Raw genomic sequence first — 19,516 nt, 5'->3', positions numbered from 1 at the left:
CGTCCTGCCCCTTCCCCTTGTTTTTTTTTTTTTTTTTTTTTTCTTTTAGTGTAGGTGTCAGCTTGACAGCCCTGTACACTGAAGATGCACTGTTGGGCCAGTGTAAGAGTGCAAGCTTCTCCCATATGGCCCAGCAGTGTGCCCAATCTTAACCTGTAAAGGCCACGTTTAGACTTGGAGGGTCAGAAATATTTTCTATCTCTCCATGGCCTAGTCAGTCCTTGGCCTCTGCTGAACTGTAAATGCCAGTTGGTGCCCTTTGTGACACTGAATTGAGATCCACCAAATTTTTCCACAAGAGATACCAAAGACCTGATAAAATGGTAACTTCCAGGCACTACCAACTTTGGCTGGGTTTGAAGCCATGACTTAGTAGTGAAAAGTTCTGGATCCCATTCCCCAGCCACATAAGCAGTTATCTGAGTTAAGTCCCATTTAATTTCATTAACTACTTATTTTGCTACTTCACTTTACACTGTTAGAAAAACATGTACATAGTCATGTATTATGTGTCTTCTTTCCATTATACTTCTACGTCTTTGTGTCTTATACTGTCCCAGACTGGGGACCCCCACACTGCAGGGAGCACTGCTTTGTCTGTATTTATACAGAGCCTAATACAATGGGGCCCAGAACCCAACTGGGGCCTCTGAGTGCTACTGCAATGCAAATAATAACAATCACAAATCTTGGCATGCAAATGACCAGGAAATCAGACCAACAGAATACTTGCTGACAAGCCATGATTCAGTTAGTTGAGGTTGTAAATAGCTATTACTGTAATACTAATAAGAAAAAGAAAGCATTATTAAAATACCACAGTTATATATAAATAGTTGAGAGTTAAGGTTTCTCCCATTCTGAACTCTGACCCTGTATCCTGACCACCTGTTCTCTGCAGAGACACTTGAACCATGTCAGAGGATTACATGTATGTGGGATATTCCACTGAGTCCATATTTTGGAGAGTAAAAGATGCAGACTGGGCTCTTTGACCAAAATTTTCAAACGTGACAAGTGATTTTGGGTGAGATGTTCAAGGGGCATGATTTTCAGAGAGGGCTGAGTGCCTGTCTTCTGAAAATCAGGCTCCATTAAGGTGTCTCAGATTGGACATCCAGAAATTTGAATCAGAGAGGTTGCAGAAAAGAGCCACAACAGTTATTTGAGGGATGGAGAAAAATGCCTTACACAGGGAGAGACTTAAAGAGATCAAGTTGTTTAGTTGATCAAAACAAAGATTGAGAGGTGTCTTGATTACAGTTCGTAAATACTTTCATGGGGAGAAACTACCAGATACTAAAGGGCTCTTCAATGTAGCAGAGAAAGGCCGAACAAGAACCAGTGGCTGGAAGCTGAAGCCAGACAAATTCAAATTAGAAATAAGGCATAGATTTTTAACAGTTGAGGGTGATTAACCATTAGAACAAACTACTCATTTGAGATTGGCATTGAGAGAGATTCTCACTCTCTTGATGCCTTCAAATCAAGACTAGATACATTTCTGTAAGATGTGTTTTAGTCAAACACAAGTAATTGATCTCAGTACAGGGATAACTAGATGAAATTTAATGGCCTGTGATATATAGGAGGTCATTAGATGATCTAATGGTTCCTTCTGGCATTAAACTCTATGAATCTATCATCACTTTTGAAATGCTTGGCTATAGGCAGGGCCCCTTCTACTCTGTGGCATGAGGGGACCAAATTCTGAAGCAATGTTAATCTAGTCTATTGACATGAAATACCTTTCATTCCCATTTCCCTCATCACAACCTCCCCAACTCACACATAACTATGGCTTATAGTTGAAAATACTCTTTGTGTAAAATTTGTGAATGATTGTTTTTGGCAGAAATTATTTTTCAAGGACAGGTTTGTCACTCTGCTTTCCAGCCCAGCTCCACTCCCTGGGCTTTGGTTCCCTTCATTATGCCTAGGCGGTCTGGCTAAGGAACTCCTTCCCATCATGTGTGCCGGGAAAGGAGGGGAGCTTGTAGCCAGCTGCAGCATCTTATCTCCCCAGCTACCAGGGCCTCTTCTGTTGCACCTTTCTCCAGGCTGGTCAGCCTATGTTTCTGGCTGCCCCCACCTCACTGCAAGCTGAACTTCAGGTCTGCCTCCTTGATGCCTTGCTTCCTGATTCTATGCAACAGTGCAGGGAACATGTCCCTTTGTGGAACGCTGGAGGACAGGTCTCAGTGGGGTAGGGAAACAGAAAACAAAATGCCAGATGCCTGCCTGCATCGAAATTTAGAGTTTTATATCCATGGAATTAGAGTCCCCCTGGCCGAGATGAATAGGACAGGTTACACTGCTCGGATATATTGTTTCAGGATGTCTGCAGACTCAGGCAGGCAACATGGCATCAGTTTGAAATCTGTTCACATTTTAAGGTTACCTCTACCACCATAAGGGCAATAACCATCAGAGGACATTTTCAAAGGCACAAAAAGAAGGTAGGCACCCAACTGCCATTGAAAGTTAATGGGAATCAAGCACTTAATACCCATTTGTGCCACTGAAAGTCTCTCCCATAAGCTGAGATTCTGCAGCAAGGGGTGAATTCCAAGGTCACAAAATTGTGGAATGCACAGGGCCCTGACTCTTGGCCTTTGGCCCTAATGGAGGCTGAGCACTTGCAGCTCCCACTGCTTTCATTGGGGGTTGTGGGTATGCACAGTATCCATTGTTGTTTCTAGACTGTATGTGGCAGTATATGAAGGGAAATGTTGGTGTTTCTTGCTGTGAACAGGCAGCTGAACTATTTCTGTGCCAGTGTTTGGGGCAGTGCCCCATATGTGCTGGAGGTGCGGGTGGAGAGCTATATCTACAGTGTAGTAGTTGCTGGGATTTCTGGTGAACTAGGGTTAGAATCTCATAATGCCAATGTTCAGAAAACTGAATAGCTCTGGTTCTTTATATCATTATTGTATTTTACCAGATGGAGTTGATAGCTTATAGTCCCTATTGGAAATACGGAGGAGGATGGTGGCTGAGGAAAGAGAGTGCTGATGGACAGGGAGAGGAGTGGTGTTGACAGAGTTAGAGTTAAGGGTGCTTCCATATCTGGACCTTTGCGTTTCTACACTTTCAAGCATTTACTTTATTTTTATCATTGCAACATCTAAAAACATCATTTCCATGTAATGGTATTAAATTAGAGCCAAACTGTACACACAGTGTTTTGTCTGTGAATTTCTTTAGCCTTTTAAAGAAAGTATTTAAATATATTATTATAGGCAGGACTGGTGGCACCTGCTACTATTAAGATTGTGCACCGCATCCCATTATAAGACCCTGTTTTCAGTTGTTCATAACTTTGCCAAACTTTAACCATTTGGGCTGAAATTTTACATGGCAGCTGTCTGCATCAGGCTGAAGTTTTATGCAAAATTTCAGCCAAAATGAGTCAGCCATTTCTGAGAACAAGGCTAGGGAAAAATACATTTTTTTTGTCCGTTAAAAAAAATTCTGGAGACCATTTTTGAACAGCTCTAGCAGCCTCCCCCCCCACCCCCACTTTGGAGCAGGAAGCTGAAACTTGCCATTTGTCTCTGGGATGTGCCTTGTGCTGTCCTCTGAAAATCCAAATTTGGCCCAATTATAAACCTTTGTAAAATTCCAGTTTGCACATGCTCAGTAGAGACTTCTTTGATTTTAGCAACTAAAATCTCTGAAGATGCCACCCTCGAGTCTCTCACAGCTCCTAGTTCTGAGCAGACTGGGCTGCTAGAGGTGCCCAACCAGACTTTCCTGTAAAGGCTGCTCCTGGCTGGGCTGAGGCTGGGCACTGGAACTGCAAGCCGGGAATCTCTGTAGGGTGACCAGATGTCCCAATTTTATAGGGACAGTCCTGATTTTGGGGTGTTTTTCTTATATAGGCTCCTATTACCCCCCACCCCCATCCCAAGTTTTCACATTTGCTGTCTGGTCACCCTAAGTCTCTGTCTTTTGTGCTCTCAATGACTCCCCTGCTGGCACCACTGAAGCATGGATGAGGAAATCATCTGATTCGAATGTAACGAGAACAGAAGCCAGAAGTGGGGGAGGGCAAGGATTAGACTGGGACAAGGAGTCTAGTGGGACTGGTCTGGGCAGGGTAGGAGTAGGGCAGAGAGAAACTGGGAGTAGCTGGGAAAGAGCCTGGGGTGGGGATGAGCCTGGGACTAGGAACCGAGGGAGAGGTTGGAACTGGGAGAGGGGAGGCTGGGACTAGTTGGGCCAGGCGACTGGGAGCTGGTGAGGGAAATGAGGTTAGGGACTAGGAAACAGTTGGCTGGGGGAACAACACTGAGATCAGATGAGGAGCTGGGGGAGACCGAGACTGGTTCAACAAGGAGACTGGGACTAGGAACCAGTGTGGGGAGAAACAGGAGTGGGGCAAAGGAAGACAGGTCTGACAAGAAGCTAGGAGGTGTGTGTGGGGGGGGGAGGGAACTGGGACTGACTGGGCAAAGAGACTAGGCCCTGGTCTACACTAGGAGTTGAGGTCGAATTTAGCAGTGTTAAATCGATTTAACCCTGCACCCGTCCACATGACGGAGCCCTTTTTTTCGGCTTAAAGGGCTCTTAAAATCGATTTCCATACTCCACTCCCGACAAGGGGATTAGCGCTGAAATCGGCCTTGCTGGGTCAAACTTGGGGTACTGTGGACGCAATTAGACGGTATTGGCCTCCGGGAACTATCCCAGAGTGCTCCATTGTGACCGCTCTGGACAGCACTCTCAACTCAGATGCGCTGGCCAGGTAGACAGGAAAAGGCCCGCGAACTTTTGAATTTCAATTTCCTGTTTGGCCAGCATGGCAAGCTGCAGGTGACCATGCAGAGCTCATCAGCAGAGGTGACCATGATGGAGTCCCAGAATCGCAAAAGAGCTCCAGCATGGACCGAACGGGAGGTACGGGATCTGATCGCTGTATGGGGAGAGGAATTCGTGCTATCAGAACTCCGTTCCAGTTTTTGAAAAGCCAAAACATTTGTCAAAATCTCCCAGGGCATGAAGGACAGAGGCCATAACAGGGACCCGAAGCAGTGCCGTGTGAAACTTAAGGAGCTGAGGCAAGCCTACCAGAAAACCAGAGAGGTGAACAGCCTCTCCGGGTCCGAGCCCCAAACATGCCGCTTCTATGATGAGCTGCATGCCATTTTAGGGGGTTCGGCCACCACTACCCCAGTCGTGTTATTTGACTCCTTCAATGGAGATGGAGGCAACACGGAAGCAGGTTTTGGGGATGAGGAAGATAGCTCACAGCAAGCAAGCGGAGAAACCGGTTTTCCCGACAGCCAGGAACTGTTTCTCACCCAGGACCTGGAGCCAGTACCCCCCAAACCCACCCAAGGCTGCCTCCCAGACCCACCAGGTGGAGAAGGGACCTCTGGTGAGTGTACCTTTTAAAATACTATACATGGTTTAAAAGCAAGCATGTTTAATGATTAATTTGCCCTGGCATTTGTGGCTCTCCTGGATATACTCCCAAAGCCTTTGCAAAAGGTTTCTGGGGAAGGCAGCTTTATTCCATCCACCATGGTAGGACACTTTACCACTCCAGGCCAGTAGCACATACTCGGGAATCATTGTAGAACAAAGCATTGCAGTGTATGTTTGCTGGTGTTCAAACAACATCCGCTCTTTATCTCTCTGTGTTATCCTCAGGAGAGTGATATCATTCATGGTCACGGTGGTTGAAATAGGGTGCTTTTCTTAAGGGGACATTCATAGATTCATAGATATTTAGGTCAGAAGGGACCATTATGATCATCTAGTCTGACCTCCTGCACAACGCAGGCCACAGAATTTCACCCACCACTCCTGCAAAAAACCTCTCACCTATGTCTGTGCTATTGAAGTCCTCAAATCGTGGTTTAAAGACTTCAAGGAGCAGAGAATCCTCCAGCAAGTGACCCGTGCCCCATGCTACAGAGGAAGATGAAAAACTTCCAGGGCCTCTTCCAATCTGCCCTGGAGGAAAATTTCTTCCCGACCCCAAATACAGCGATCAGCTAAACCCTGAGCATATGGGCAAGATTCATCAGCCAGATACTACAGAAAATTCTTTCCTGGGTAACTCAGATCCCACCCCATCTAATATCCCATCACAGGCCATTGGGCCTATTTATCATGAATATTTAATTACCAAAACCATGTTATCCCATCATACCATCTCCTCCATAAACTCATCGAGTTTAATCTTAAAGCCAGATAGATCTTTTGCCCCCACTGCTTCCCTTGGAAGGCTGTTCCAAAACTTCACTCCTCTGATGGTTAGAAACCTTTGTCTAATTTCTAGTCTACATTTCCTGGTGGCCAGTTTATATCCATTTGTTCTTGTGTCCACATTGGTACTGAGCTTAAATAATTCCTGTCCCTCTCCGGTATTTATCCCTCTGATATATTTATAGAGAGCAATCATATCTCCCCTCAACCTTCTTTTAGTTAGGCTAAACAAGCCAAGCTCCTTGAGTCTCCTTTCATAAGACAAGTTTTCCATTCCTCGGATCATCCTAGTAGCCCTTCTCTGTACCTGTTCCAGTTTGAATTCATCCTTCTTAAACATGGGAGACCAGAACTGCACACAGAGGTGCCCGTTCCTGCTGGGCTGTTTGCCTGTGGCTGAACAGAATTGTTCCCCGCTGTTAGCCAGGGGGAGGGGCTAGCCACGCGCTGGGGGGAGGCAAAATGCGACCTTGTAACGAAAGCACATGTGCTATGTATGTAATGTTAACAGCAAGGTTTACCATGAAAGAGTGTACCAATTGTTCTATAAAATGTGTCTTTTTAAATACCGCTGTCCCTTTTTTTTTCTCCACCAGCTGCATGTGTTTCAAGGATCACAGGATCTTCTCCTTCCCAGAGGCTAGCGAAGATTAGAAAGTGAAAAAAACGCACTCGCGATGAAATGTTCTCTGAGCTCATGCTGTCCTCCCACACTGACAGAGCACAGACGAATGCATGGAGGCAGACAATGTCAGAGTGCAGGAAAGCACAAAATGACCGGGAGGAGAGGTGGCGGGCTGAAGAGAGTAAGTGGTGGGCTGAAGAGAGGGCTGAAGCTGAAAGGTGGCAGCAGCGTGATGAGAGGAGGCAGGATTCAATGCTGAGGCTGCTGGAGGATCAAACTCATATGCTCCAGCGTATGGCTGAGCTGCAGGAAAGGCAGCAGGAGCACAGACTGCCGCAACAGCCCCTGTGTAACCAACCGCCCTCCTCCCCAAGTTCCATAGCCTCCTCACCCAGACGCCCAAGAACGCGGTGGGGAGGCTTCCGGCCACCCAGCCACTCCACCCCAGAGGATTGCCCAAGCAACAGAAGGCTGGCATTCAATAAGTTTTAAACTTTTAAAGTGCTGTGTGGCCTTGTCCTTCCCTCCTCCACCACCCCTCCTGGTGCTTCTCTCCTCCACTACCCCTCCTGGGCTACCTTGGTAGTTATCCCCCTATTTGTGTGATGAATTAATAAAGAATGCATGAATGTGAAGCAACAATGACTTTATTGCCTCTGCAAGCGGTGATCGAAGGGAGGAGGGGAGGGTGGTTAGCTTTCAGGGAAGTAGAGTGAACCAAGGGGCGGGGGGTTTCATCAAGGAAAAACAAACAGAACTTTCACACCGTAGCCTGGCCAGTCATGAAACTGGTTTTCAAAGCTTCTCTGATGCGCACCGCACCCTCCTGTGCTCTTCTAACTGCCCTGGTGTCTGGCTGTGCGTAATCAGCAGCCAGGCGATTTGCCTCAACCTCCCACCCCGCCATAAACATCTCCCCCTTAGTCTCACAGATATTGTGGAGCGCACAGCAAACAGAAATAACAGTGGGAATATTGGTTTCGCTGAGCTCTAACCGAGTCAGTAAACTGCGCCAGCGCGCTTTTAAATGTCCAAATGCACATTCTACCACCATTCTGCACTTGCTCAGCCTGTAGTTGAACAGCTCCTGACTGCTGTCCAGGCAGCCTGTGTACGGCTTCATGAGCCATGGCATTAAGGGGTAGGCTGGATCCCCAAGGATAACTATAGGCATTTCAACATCCCCAATGGTTATTTTCTGGTCTGGGAATAAAGTATGGGGAGGGGGAGAGACTGGGACTGATAGCAGTCCCAGACGGGGAGACTAGGAGTGGCTGGCCAAGGTGACTGGAACTGGGATGAGAAGCCTGAGCAGTAGAGTGGAACTGGGACAAGGATCCGGGGTGGGGAAGAGACCCAGAACAGGGACAGATTGGAGGGGATGGGGCAGAAAAGTCTGTGCCCACTAGCAAACACCCCTCCAGGGCCTAGAATGGAACCCAAGATTCCTGAGTCTCATCATTCCTCTGCTGCCAGCAAATCTGTAAAACCCCCTAGCAACGTGTATGTCTCATCTCCCTCTGTGCTGGTCCACAGAGAGGATGACAACCTACTGCTGCTGTCAATTATTTTGTTAGCTCTGGTTGCAGAGATCTGTGCCATTGATCTAAAGGTTCCAACCCTGCTGATAACTCATGTGGGTGTCAATATCATGCCACGTGATGGAATGTATGGGTTTTTTCAGTTTGCTTTTTTAATTGAAATTGTGCAGGAAATTGCACAAAAATCTGAATAAATGTTAAGTTTACAAAGTCAAGCACTCAATATTCAGGAAGTTATCATATGCAACCTTAATTCAGCCCTGTGATGTGTATGCATTATGATGAAGTCTAATTACATGATCAGATACTATTTCTCCACAGGATCCCTAACTCATTTAGTGTTGTAGGATGGACTATGCTCTGGAGATGAATCAGAGCTGTGTAGTGGAGGAGTATGTTTGTAGGACCCTTCCTCTTTTGTTTCAGAAGTTGGAAGGTGTGTAATGAATGAGACAAAGGATTGCAGGCAGAAAAAGGATTATTTCATAGTTAGGCAGTTAAATGCCACCCTGGAGAACTGGATTCTATCTCTGCCTCTGCCACAGAATTCCAGTGTGATGCCGGGCAAGTCACTGAAACCAAACTTTTCACAGGGGATCAGTAATTGTATGTGTCTCATTTTCTGGGGGCCCAACTTGATAGCCTGGGGTCTCATTTGCAGCAATGCTGAAAACTCACAGTTGCAATGGAAGTCAATAGGAGCTGTGCTTTAAACATGTACGGTCAATATAATGCTAAGTACTCTCAAAAATATCAGGTCCTTGGTGTCTCAAATTGGGCACCCAAAATTAGTGGAATTTTTGACCTTAATCTCTGTGCCTCAGCTCACTATCTGTAAAATGGGGATAATTTACCCATTTACATAGGGGTGTTGTGAAGGTAAATTAATTAATGTATGTGAAGCACTCATACTGTAGTGATGAGTGCCATAGAAAAACCCATGAAGAAATTAATAATTCTATATCCAGTGCAGAGTTTGAATAATGGACAGTAAATAAGGCCAGGGCCAAACATTGTACAATGAGGATAAAACCAAATTTGGAATAGCTGCTCTTTAAGTGTACATTGTCCATCCTCTGTGCACTGAATGAGGCTGGGGTCCTGTGGAAAAACATAGTATGCAATCATGTAATTAGACCATATCATAATGCATGCACACAGGAGGGCTGAATTAAGGTTGCACAGGCAACCTTCATCCTGGTCATTTCCTGACTTTTGAGTGCTTGGCTTTATAACCTTAATAATCATAGAATCTGAAATGTCAGGCTGAAAGGGACCTTGAGACGTCATTGAGTCCAGCCCCCTGCGCTGAGGCAGGACCAAGTAAACCTAGACCAGCCCTGGCCCTTGTTTGTCCAGCCTGTTCTTGAAAACATCTAGTGATAGGGATTCCACAACCTCCCTTAGAAGCCTGTTCCAGAGCTTCACTACCCTGAGAGTTAGCGAGTTTTTCTAATATCTAACCTCAATCTCCCTTGCTGTAGATTAAACTGATTATTTCTTGTTCTACCTGCAGTGGCCATGGAGAACAATTGATCACAGTCCTCTTTATAATAAACCTTATCATATTTGAAGGCTGTTCTCTGGCCATCCCTCAGTCTTCTCTTCTCAGGACTAAGTATGCTCAGTATTTTTAATCTTTCCAAATTGATCCGGGTTTCTAGACCTTTTATCATTTGTGTTGCTCTCCTCTGGAGTTTCTCCAGTTTGTTCACATCTTTCCTCAAGTGTGGCTCCCAAAATTGGACAGAGTATTCCAGCTGAGTATGATGGGATAATTCCCTCCCTTGTCTTACATAGAACACTCCTGCTGATACACCCCAGAATATTAGCCTTTTTTGCAACTGCATCACATTGCTGACTTGTATTCAATTTCTGATCCTCTATAACCCCCAATTGTTTTCAGCAGTACTATCACCTAACCAGTTATTCCCCATTTTGTAGTTGTGCATTTGATTCCTAAGTGAAGTATTCTGCACTTGTCTTTATTGAATTTCATTGTGTTGAATTCAGAACAATTCTCCAATTGTTCTTTCACAGTTTTTTTGTGTGTGTAATTATGTGAAAAGGATGTTGAAGTTTATATTTTTTATGCTAAAGATACTATATTGTGCTATATTATAGTGTGACTGAAACACAAGACGAAAGAGTATCCAAATCAAATCCTGCCAGCAGTTTGTAGCCTCCCTGAACCAGTGCAGCTCATTTGAGAGTTTACATACTCTATAGTGACTAATTCTAAGATTTGAACTTAACTTTGTCAGAAGTAATCATAAACACTAAGTGTCCCCGAGGACCTTTGAAGATTCTAGACCAAATCATTCTTTAAAAACAATTTTCCAAAAGAAAAAAAGTTCCAAAACTTTTAAAAAGGGAAACACACCTTATTTTTGTCCCATAGCTCAGAAATGCCTTGTCTTGTTGACTTATAAAACAAAAAATCCTGACAGTTTCCTCAGTCTCAAGACAACACTTGAAAAATAGGAGAAAAGGCATTTTTTGAGAAAATCAGGAGGGAAGTTAAAAGTTGAGCATAAAATGCTTCCTGAGTTGAGGCTTAAAGCATGTGCTTAAGGTTAGGCACATAGGTATGGACTTTAAGCACGTGCAAAAATGCTTTGCTGAATTGGGGCCATCATCTGAAGCAAGTTACATTTTTATTGTAATTCAGTAACACATTTTCATGATAGACCTACAAGTCTGTCTATCCAGTGAGGTCCTCATTCCTGTAGTATTCCAGGTGCCCCATCAGTGGTCTAAGGGGACTTAGCTGGAAAGGTAACTGTCCAGCTCAGAAACAATGGAAGTTACTCAGGGAAGGGACCTGTGGTTCCCATTTGGTTTTGTAATTTAAAAGATGCAGTGCTCTCCAAATAACTCGGAGTCTCTTAGTGCAGTTAAGAGTTCTTACCTGGGTAGGAACGAGCAGCGGGAGAGGAAGAATCAGTAAAGGTACTAGCAAAGCAATCAGATAATTCCTGTGGGCCACAATCACTCTCCACACAGCAGTCATGGTGCTGCAACTAGCCCAGTGAAGAAAGGTGCACAGGTCTGTTCATGGGGATTATATAAAGGCTCTGAAACATTAAACATTGACCTTGGCTGGTAGGGTGTTGTTTTTAGAACCATGATCAGGGTGAAAGAGAAAAGAGAACAAAGAAAGGAGGGGCAGAGAAGGAAGGACAGGCCAGGAACTTTCTAAGGGAAATCTTTCTGATGCTTGATAAATTCAGTGGAGAATTAACTCATTGTGGCCCAACCAGTCTCAGAGGGAGACTGCAAAGATCCCAGCCTTCCTACTTCATACCCTAGGAAGAGAATTGGACTCCTTTTGTGGTGTAATTATTGCATCAGGTAATTAGGCTGTAAAGTTTTTACAGTAATTAAACCATAAAATGAGCCCAATTTTCTGCTTGTGTAAACTTGCACAGTTCCACTTACTGTTAGAGTGGCACCAGCTTACACAAGCAAAGTATGTTGCCCCTACTCTGGTCAGGCAATGTTATCCCACAAGAGCCCAGTTCTGAACTCCTCACTCACACAGAACCTCCTTGAAGGGTTGGCCTGGAGTTAGACGTTCAGGATTGGGCCCAAAGTCACAAAAACTGGGATGCACTAGGAGCTTTTCTACACAATGCCTTAGTCTGCACTGGCTTGGACGCACATTCCAATAGTGTGTCGCACACTCACTGACCCAGGTGGATCCTGCTGATGTGCACTACATTTATTGATGCACATTAAAATAGCACTGTTTGAAACAGGAGTATATTAAAGTGCACTAGGGAACTTCAGCAGGGCCCACACAGGCCAGTTAGGGCACAACATGCTAGCATGCACTAGAATTTACATCCCAAGAAGTGCAGACTAAGGCCCTGTGTAGACAAGCTCTACATTTCTTTGCTTCTGAGACAATGGAAGGGACTTCACATTGATCTCACTAAGAAATGGATAGAATTGTTGCTAGCAGGCTGGTCCCTACTATGGTATCACCGACAGTGGAAGAAGGTGATGCCCTCAGGGAGCCCTTTAGGAACAATATTACTGAGACTAAAATGTCTACGTTATAACGTTCAATCATGTCTGAAGAGGGTTGTCAAGACTTGAGTTATCTGGCACAGTGCTAGCCAGGAGTGAGTCAACAGCACACACCACTACAAATCATGGCCAGCAACTTGTCGCTAAGTTGAGTCTTCACAATCACATTCAAAGGAAACACAATAATATTACTTAATGTAGACAAGTCCTTATGCAAAACAGATTCAGGGAAACTTGGGGTCCTTGTGAAGCCGTTCATTTAAATCCCACAGCTTCCAGGTGCCGGATTCAGTGTGCATTCTTCTTCAAACGTCTTTGCCACCACTGCAAGAATGCTTCAGAAAGGCTACATGACTGGCAACATATGGATATGTTCTGTGTAAATCACAAGGCTGGCATGTCTGGGATCTTAAAAGACCTCAGTCTCAGATTTTTTCCACGTCACCATGGACACTTGCTCTTTAATGGCATTTTGGGGTCTATCAAGTTGAAATGTTGACTGTCTTTGAAAACAGTGCTAACAGAGGACAGCTTTTCTCTTTGTTCACAATATAACTGATGAAACACAGTGACACAGAAATGTGGCCAGAAACATATGTGTTTTCCTTAAAAAGCCAGCTCAAGATACTGGATATTGAGGTCCATGCCACAAAAGCAGCATCTGAAATGGAGGACCAATTTGAGTTCCTGATTCCAGAAAGGATCCCTATTCGGGACAGCACTGAAGGACATGCCAACATTTAAGTATGTACTTAAGTCCCACTGAACATGCTCCAGTACTGTCCTGAAGAGGGATGGACATAAACATAGACTTTCCTAGAGTAAGGCCTGAAGCATTAGTACAGTTCTGGCACCAGCAAAACAGCTACAAATAATGTCATGAAACCCAAAATCCAATGTGCAAAGACACTGGGGAAAATCAAACACAAGAACCTCACTGCCTTCAGAGGAACTCCCGTAACTCAGATTCTGAAAAGGACTAGTGCCATGGTTGTACTGATTGTGCAGAAAACCCTGTGTCAACTTTTTGTTTTCTTGGGTGATGAGGTTAAGAGGGACCCAAAGGAACATTTCAAGCCTTAAAATGATGCTAGAGTAATCTCTTGTAATGTCAGAGCACACAACAGGAATTCTTGGTGGAATATACAATAAATAGATGTAACACAGGTAAAGGCTCTTTGCATTGATTTCATTGTTCCTCTTATGTCTATATAGTGACATAAATATCCATGTCAATTTATCTGTTTTATAAAGCATCTGCAAATAGATATCATCTGCACTAATGTAAATTTCCTTCCAGGGTATCTGCCTGGTTGCTTTACTGAGATCAATAACGGACACATGATTACAGCTTTGTATAAAATTTCTTAGCAATGAATCTTAACTTGTAACTACAGTAAAGTAAAGGTGGACTAAACAATGTCAGTGCAGCAGGTCAAGGAGAGAAACAAGCTCTAGAAATCAGTCACCGATTCATGAACTTCCACTTGAAGTGAAATACAGCTGCAGGAGCCCTGCCTTAATGACTGCATATCTTGTAATCACCACTCATGGACACTGTCTGGGACACAGAGTAGGACACACAACTAAAAGATAATACACGTGTCCAAGATTTCAGCAAGATTGTAGAAAAAATTGTATAATGTTCACTTCTATTGTTTGAGAATCAGTGTGTGATCATGTAATTAAAGACTATATCATAATGCACATGAGCAGAATTAATCTTCACTTTGGTGCTTAATCAAGCAACCTAGCATTCTTTAATCTAGTGGTTTTCTCAAAATAGTATCCTATGCACATCTGCCATGATATTAATATTGTGTTTCTACAGTAATATCACCAACATTTGTTTTATTGGAAAGTTATTTATTTTGTGTCAGGAGGAATTATGAGTTTTGAGAGTTTTCCACAGAAACTAGGAGGCCCATTAAACTCACCGATTACTGGATTGTTACTTCTTAAAAATGTCACTCTTGTAAACTAATCTCAGTTTTTCAGAAGGCCAAAAGGGAAGATACGTTTTTAATCTTGCCTTTTTTTTCATCCAGTCACTGGAGAGAAATGATCATGTCACTGCAGAACAGTCTCTGGGTTGAATCAGGGCACTGGCAGTCAGGATACCTCAGTTTTGTTCTAAGCTCTTGGTGGCAATGCAGCACCCTGGTAAGATGGGGAGTAGGAGGCAGGAGGCTGAATTAATTAATAGTATTTGTATAAAGCTCTAAGATCCGCAGATGACAGATGTTAAGTAACTTCATTACCCAGCACAGCTACAATTTCATTGTGCAATTTACAAGCCCAATGCGTGAATGCTCTGAAAGAATCAGCGACCTCCTGCTGCGATGAGATTACTTTCCAGACCCTGCAAACAGTCATTTGTCATTTTTTTCCAAAACTTTAACTGTCCAAAGAAATATGGTGGCTGTTGATGTAATATATACAGGGCCTACTTCACTTACATTATAAAAACAGCCTGATTTCATAAGCAGGATGGAAGATGCAGAAAGCGCAAGTGCAGTGGAGAGGAAGTTCTAAGGACAACAAGAAATTAATTTCAATTTAGCATAAGTCTGTGTTTGGCAACAGCCATAAATAAGGGGCAAGCAGCTGATAAATGCAGAGGGACATTGTTACCACACAAACAGTTCATAAGGGAAACAGGATTTTAAAAAAATCTCATACCTACCTTTACATAACAGTTGATAGCAATTAAAGTGAATAAGAATGCTCTGGTCATGGAACTGCAACAAAATCTGCAATTAGGAAAATACAGGGCCAGAGTCTTTGCTCAGGCCAAGCTGTGCTCAGTGTAGGACCAAGAGGGGGTATGCAGATAGAGGCAGCTTTAAACTGCCTTTATTCTTGCCTAGTCCTGCTGACCCCATCCCTGGCTTAATTTAGACCAACCTGCCCATCTGCCCATGGCTCCAAGGGACTCCTGGATCAGCCAATGGCCAGGCACAGAGGGTGGCATAAGAACTGTCATAGTGGCTCATCACCAACAAAGGATCCCTCAACAAAGAATTCTCCTAGGGCAATTAAAATGGGTTTATGGATGCTTTGAGCTCCCAGAACTGCAGAAAAGCAAGTCAGATTGCTCCCTTGATTCAGGCTCACTGTGTGCAAGAGGAACATCCTGTTGTGTTAAATAATCAATAGTCCCGAGTTTTAACATCTCCATCTTCTTAGGAAGGGCTTTAGACTGAACTATCATCCGTACACTTTAGCATCTTCTTAACTTGAAGTAGTGTACAGCAGTGGTTCTCAACCAGGGGTCCAGGCCTCCTGTGGGCCACAAGCAGGTTTCAGGGGGTCCGTCAAGCAGGACCAGTGTTAAACTCACTGGGGCCCAGGGCAGACAGCCAAAGTCCCACTGCATGGGGCTGAAGCCTGGGGCCCTGAACAACTTAGCTTCATGGGGCACTGGGGCCATGGGCAATTGCCCTGCTTGCTACCCCTTAATGCCAGGCCTGGCTTTTATAGGCAGAAAACCAGTTACTGTGACACAGGTGAGCCTTGAAGTTTTTATAGCATGTCTGGGGGGGACTGCGAAAGAAAAAGGGTGAGAACCCTGCTGTACAGTATCTGAGTGTATTGATGGTGGGAAAGAGGGAAACTGTATTATAAACCAGGAGACTGGCCAACGGCAAAGAAATTTCTTCATTATAGCACTTTATGCTTTTATTTCCTACGTTTGCCATCAGACTCCAAAAGGAAGTTTTATTCCCAGCTCTCTGTGGCTAGTGGGAAGGTCAGCTCTCAGCTGCAGGCCTGTCTCTGGGACAGAAATGCAAAAAGACCTCAGCTTACAAATACTTCTTCTTCCTCCATAGCCACACATCCCTGGAAGCTCCATTTCCACTCCTCATTTCCACCGAAGCTCCCACAATTCTTCTGGCTGAGATGAGGTGCCGTACATGGGTGTCTACCTGCTGAGAGGTGAGTTGGTGGTGCCATTTGGCAATAGTGGAATTAGGGGTCCTGCAGCTCTCTCCATCCAGAGCTTGTGGTTAGTGGGTAAAAGCTGCATATGCTTCCTGGGGAAAGCAACTGCAGGGGTAGACACACAAACATATTCTCCCTCAGAAGAAGGATAACCTACTATTTCTGTACATCAGCTGGGGGCTCAGGATAGACTCTTCCTGGCCTTGCATTCCTCTCCATTCTAATTGCTGAAACTATAAAAATACTGTAGCAAACACGTACAAGAATTCTAAATATCAGGCTCTTTTTGAAGATGAACATCTCCAGCAATAATGTCATCCACCTGAACTGAAGGACAAACGGGCCTTGCCCTAGCTCTAGTCTAGGGCCCGGGTGTTTTGACCTGCAGTTGAGGGGATCAGCATTCAGCAGCACCAGTGAGACCACATGGGGAGTGAAGGGGAAGGAATACAGTGGGCCAGATTCTCAGCTGGTGTAAATTGGCATATATTCATTGACTTGAGTGGAGCAACAACAGTTTACACTAGCTGAGGATCTGGCCCAGTTACATAAACTAGAGAGCAAAACAGGTCACTCTAATGCTTATCTAAAGGCCACAGTCTGAAATGTCAGATGACCCAGCAAAATGCTCTTCTGAGAGGGACAGACAGCCTAAAAAATGACTTGTCTTCCTCATGCACTGTGAATCGCTATGCAGACTCATGAGGAGATGCTGCCCACCTTGGGGTAGCCATTCCGTGACCTCATATGTGCGCTGTGCAGGAGTCGACACACGGACAGGACATTGCTTTGAGCTCAGCTTTCCAGGGCCCAGCATTTTTTACTTTCCTGAAATACAGCATTCTCCAGGTAACGGGTCACAAATCTCCAGACACAGCCAGGCTGGAAGGAAGATGAATGCTACTTAAATATCCTCAAATCTGAAAGTAACTCAGCCAGAAACTGCTACAAGTTAAAGCTGCTAAGTTATATTCAGCCTTTAAAAATAAGTTCAAATATTATGTAGGCCTGGTTTGACATAAGTAACTTGCTTCATTTCTTAGTGGGCATAATTGGGAAGATGAATGGAAGGTTCAGTTGTAAATAGGGGCTTGACAAACAGTATGCTGGAGTCCAGGATTTCTGTGCTAGCTAGACAAGAAACGACAGCTTTATGCTAGGGACTATGGACAAGATAAACATGGAATATAAAGATCAGGTTCCACATGAACAGCATATGGACAGAGCACACTGTTTGGGATTGGTTCCTGCAAAGTAACTAAGCCAATCCAAAAATGTGTGGTGTAATGTACAGCAAATGCAATGTAACATATAAATGAACACAAAGGAAGAGGTTATCTGTGTAACTCTGGATGTGTGGAATGCCCGATACCCACCCCCTATGGTTGAGTCTGATCAACTCAGCATAGCTTTGCTGTATGCCAAGTAAGGAACCTACGTGACAAAATCCAGAGTCAAACTGAATGTTTTGGAATGACCTGACATGTTCTCCCAGCACTAGACAAGGTGTTGGGGATAAGCCAAATGGAAAAGGTCTCAGAGGGAATCCCAACATATTATATTTTAATTGAAATTATTCCTGAATAACCTTAACAACAATCTGACTCTCCAGACTTTTGTTTATTTCAAGTTATACTAACTATAACTTTCTTTTACAGCTGTAGTTTGAGAGGGGGGGAAAAACATTTTAATAAATTGTCAGTTTATCTTAAATGTATTCATCAGTCACTAAGGTGAATGTGGTTGAATGTTATGTTATAATTAAGTAGTGACACAACAGTAAGTTCTGTGATTCTGTTTATAAGAAATAGAGAAATGTGAATGTTCAAAGTTCCATCTCCTTAGCTTTGCAACATACATTATTTTTGCCACCAAGAAGTATGCGAAGTACAGCAAGTCTTCTTCATAAGCAAACACAGCTATATCATTTGTGGTAAAATTGCTGAAACAGATTTTTTATTGTCATGGTCATTACCTGATAGCTAGCCTGTAGCAAACTCCTTCATTGTCAAACATCAGCTTGTTGAAGATTAACCTGGCTAAGATAAAAACTTAACTTTTTCATCAATAAAACTATGCAAATTCACACCTTGTTGAGTCATGAACTCATTGAAGATTAATTAGTTCATCACCAGACAGGGCCCAGTCCCACAAATGGTCAGAAACACACTGAAGTCCCTTGGATTTCTTGTGTTGATCACTAGTTTAGGCCCTCAATTTGTAAGAAAATCTATAACAGGCTTTTGTTTTTTATTTTGAACTTGTGTTCTTCAAAACTAGTTTATGAACTATTCGAAAGGAGAAAGTACAGAGGAAGTTACATGGCATAAGTTTAAGTATTTGTTGCCCAAAAAAGACACAGTGCCAATTCCAACACAATGTGTAATATAATGTAAATTAGGCCCTGATCTGCAGAACACTTGCACATGTGCTTACCTTTACTTCCTTGATTTGATGGCTTTAAACATTCCCCTTCCCCTTCCCCCTCAGATTCCAAAATGAGAGGGGCCCAGATCCCCAAAGCTATTTAAGCCCCTACTTTCCACTGAAATACTTGTATGGGTCTGGACCTGGGTATCTAACTCTTAAGTGCTTTTGAAATTTCACCCCAGCTCTGCAGGCTCTATCCCTATGGAACTAGACTCCTGACTTGACTGGAAGAGCTCACAGAGCAGGGTGCTGGCTGCCCTATCAGATCGCAGATAAAGAGATCATTAGAGCTGAATGCAATTTATTCCTTACAACTGTTTTTCCCCCATTTTAAAAACAGGCTTTTTCAAAACTCAAGACTTTTGCAAAGATTTTCTTTTCAGCAAAACTTGTGTGTTCCTTTGTCAAAACCAGAAATGCTGACATCTGTTTTTCCCCTTCTCCTTTTTCTGCCACTGAATGCACCAGAATAAATGTCTAAGGAGTAGGGGGTTGTTAGTTTCACTTTTCCTTTTTTCCCCTTTGGCTACTTTGCAACTTTCCCAAAGGGGAGGGAGTTGGAGAAGGTGAAGAGTGGTAAAAGGAGACAACTGGAGGAAATGACTCCTGGCCCCCTTTCATTGTACTGCCTCGCTCCCAAAAAGGGTGGGAGGGGAATGAACTGAAGTGGGAGCTGTGCTCCCCGCTACCGCGCACACGGGCGGGAAGGGCAGAGCCCGGG

General features: G+C 43.9%; 1 protein-coding gene across 1 annotated transcript in view; it reads right to left on the bottom strand.

Moving 5' to 3' along the window:
* Window positions 1-11,418, bottom strand: part of SLC13A2 (solute carrier family 13 member 2) — a 31,966-nt gene extending 20,548 nt beyond the window's left edge. The window contains exon 1 of the mRNA XM_074974264.1: window positions 11,297-11,418. Within this exon, the coding sequence (XP_074830365.1) occupies window positions 11,297-11,398 (102 nt within the window). The 5' untranslated portion in view covers window positions 11,399-11,418. The remainder of the gene's footprint in view (window positions 1-11,296) is intronic.
* Between the last annotated feature and the right edge of the window lie 8,098 nt (window positions 11,419-19,516).

This window comes from Natator depressus, chromosome 17 (genome assembly GCF_965152275.1).
Source record: "Natator depressus isolate rNatDep1 chromosome 17, rNatDep2.hap1, whole genome shotgun sequence".
NCBI lineage: Eukaryota > Metazoa > Chordata > Testudines > Cheloniidae > Natator > Natator depressus.
The sequence above is the reverse complement of the archived record's forward strand: the minus strand, read 5'-3'. Positions and strand labels throughout refer to the sequence as shown.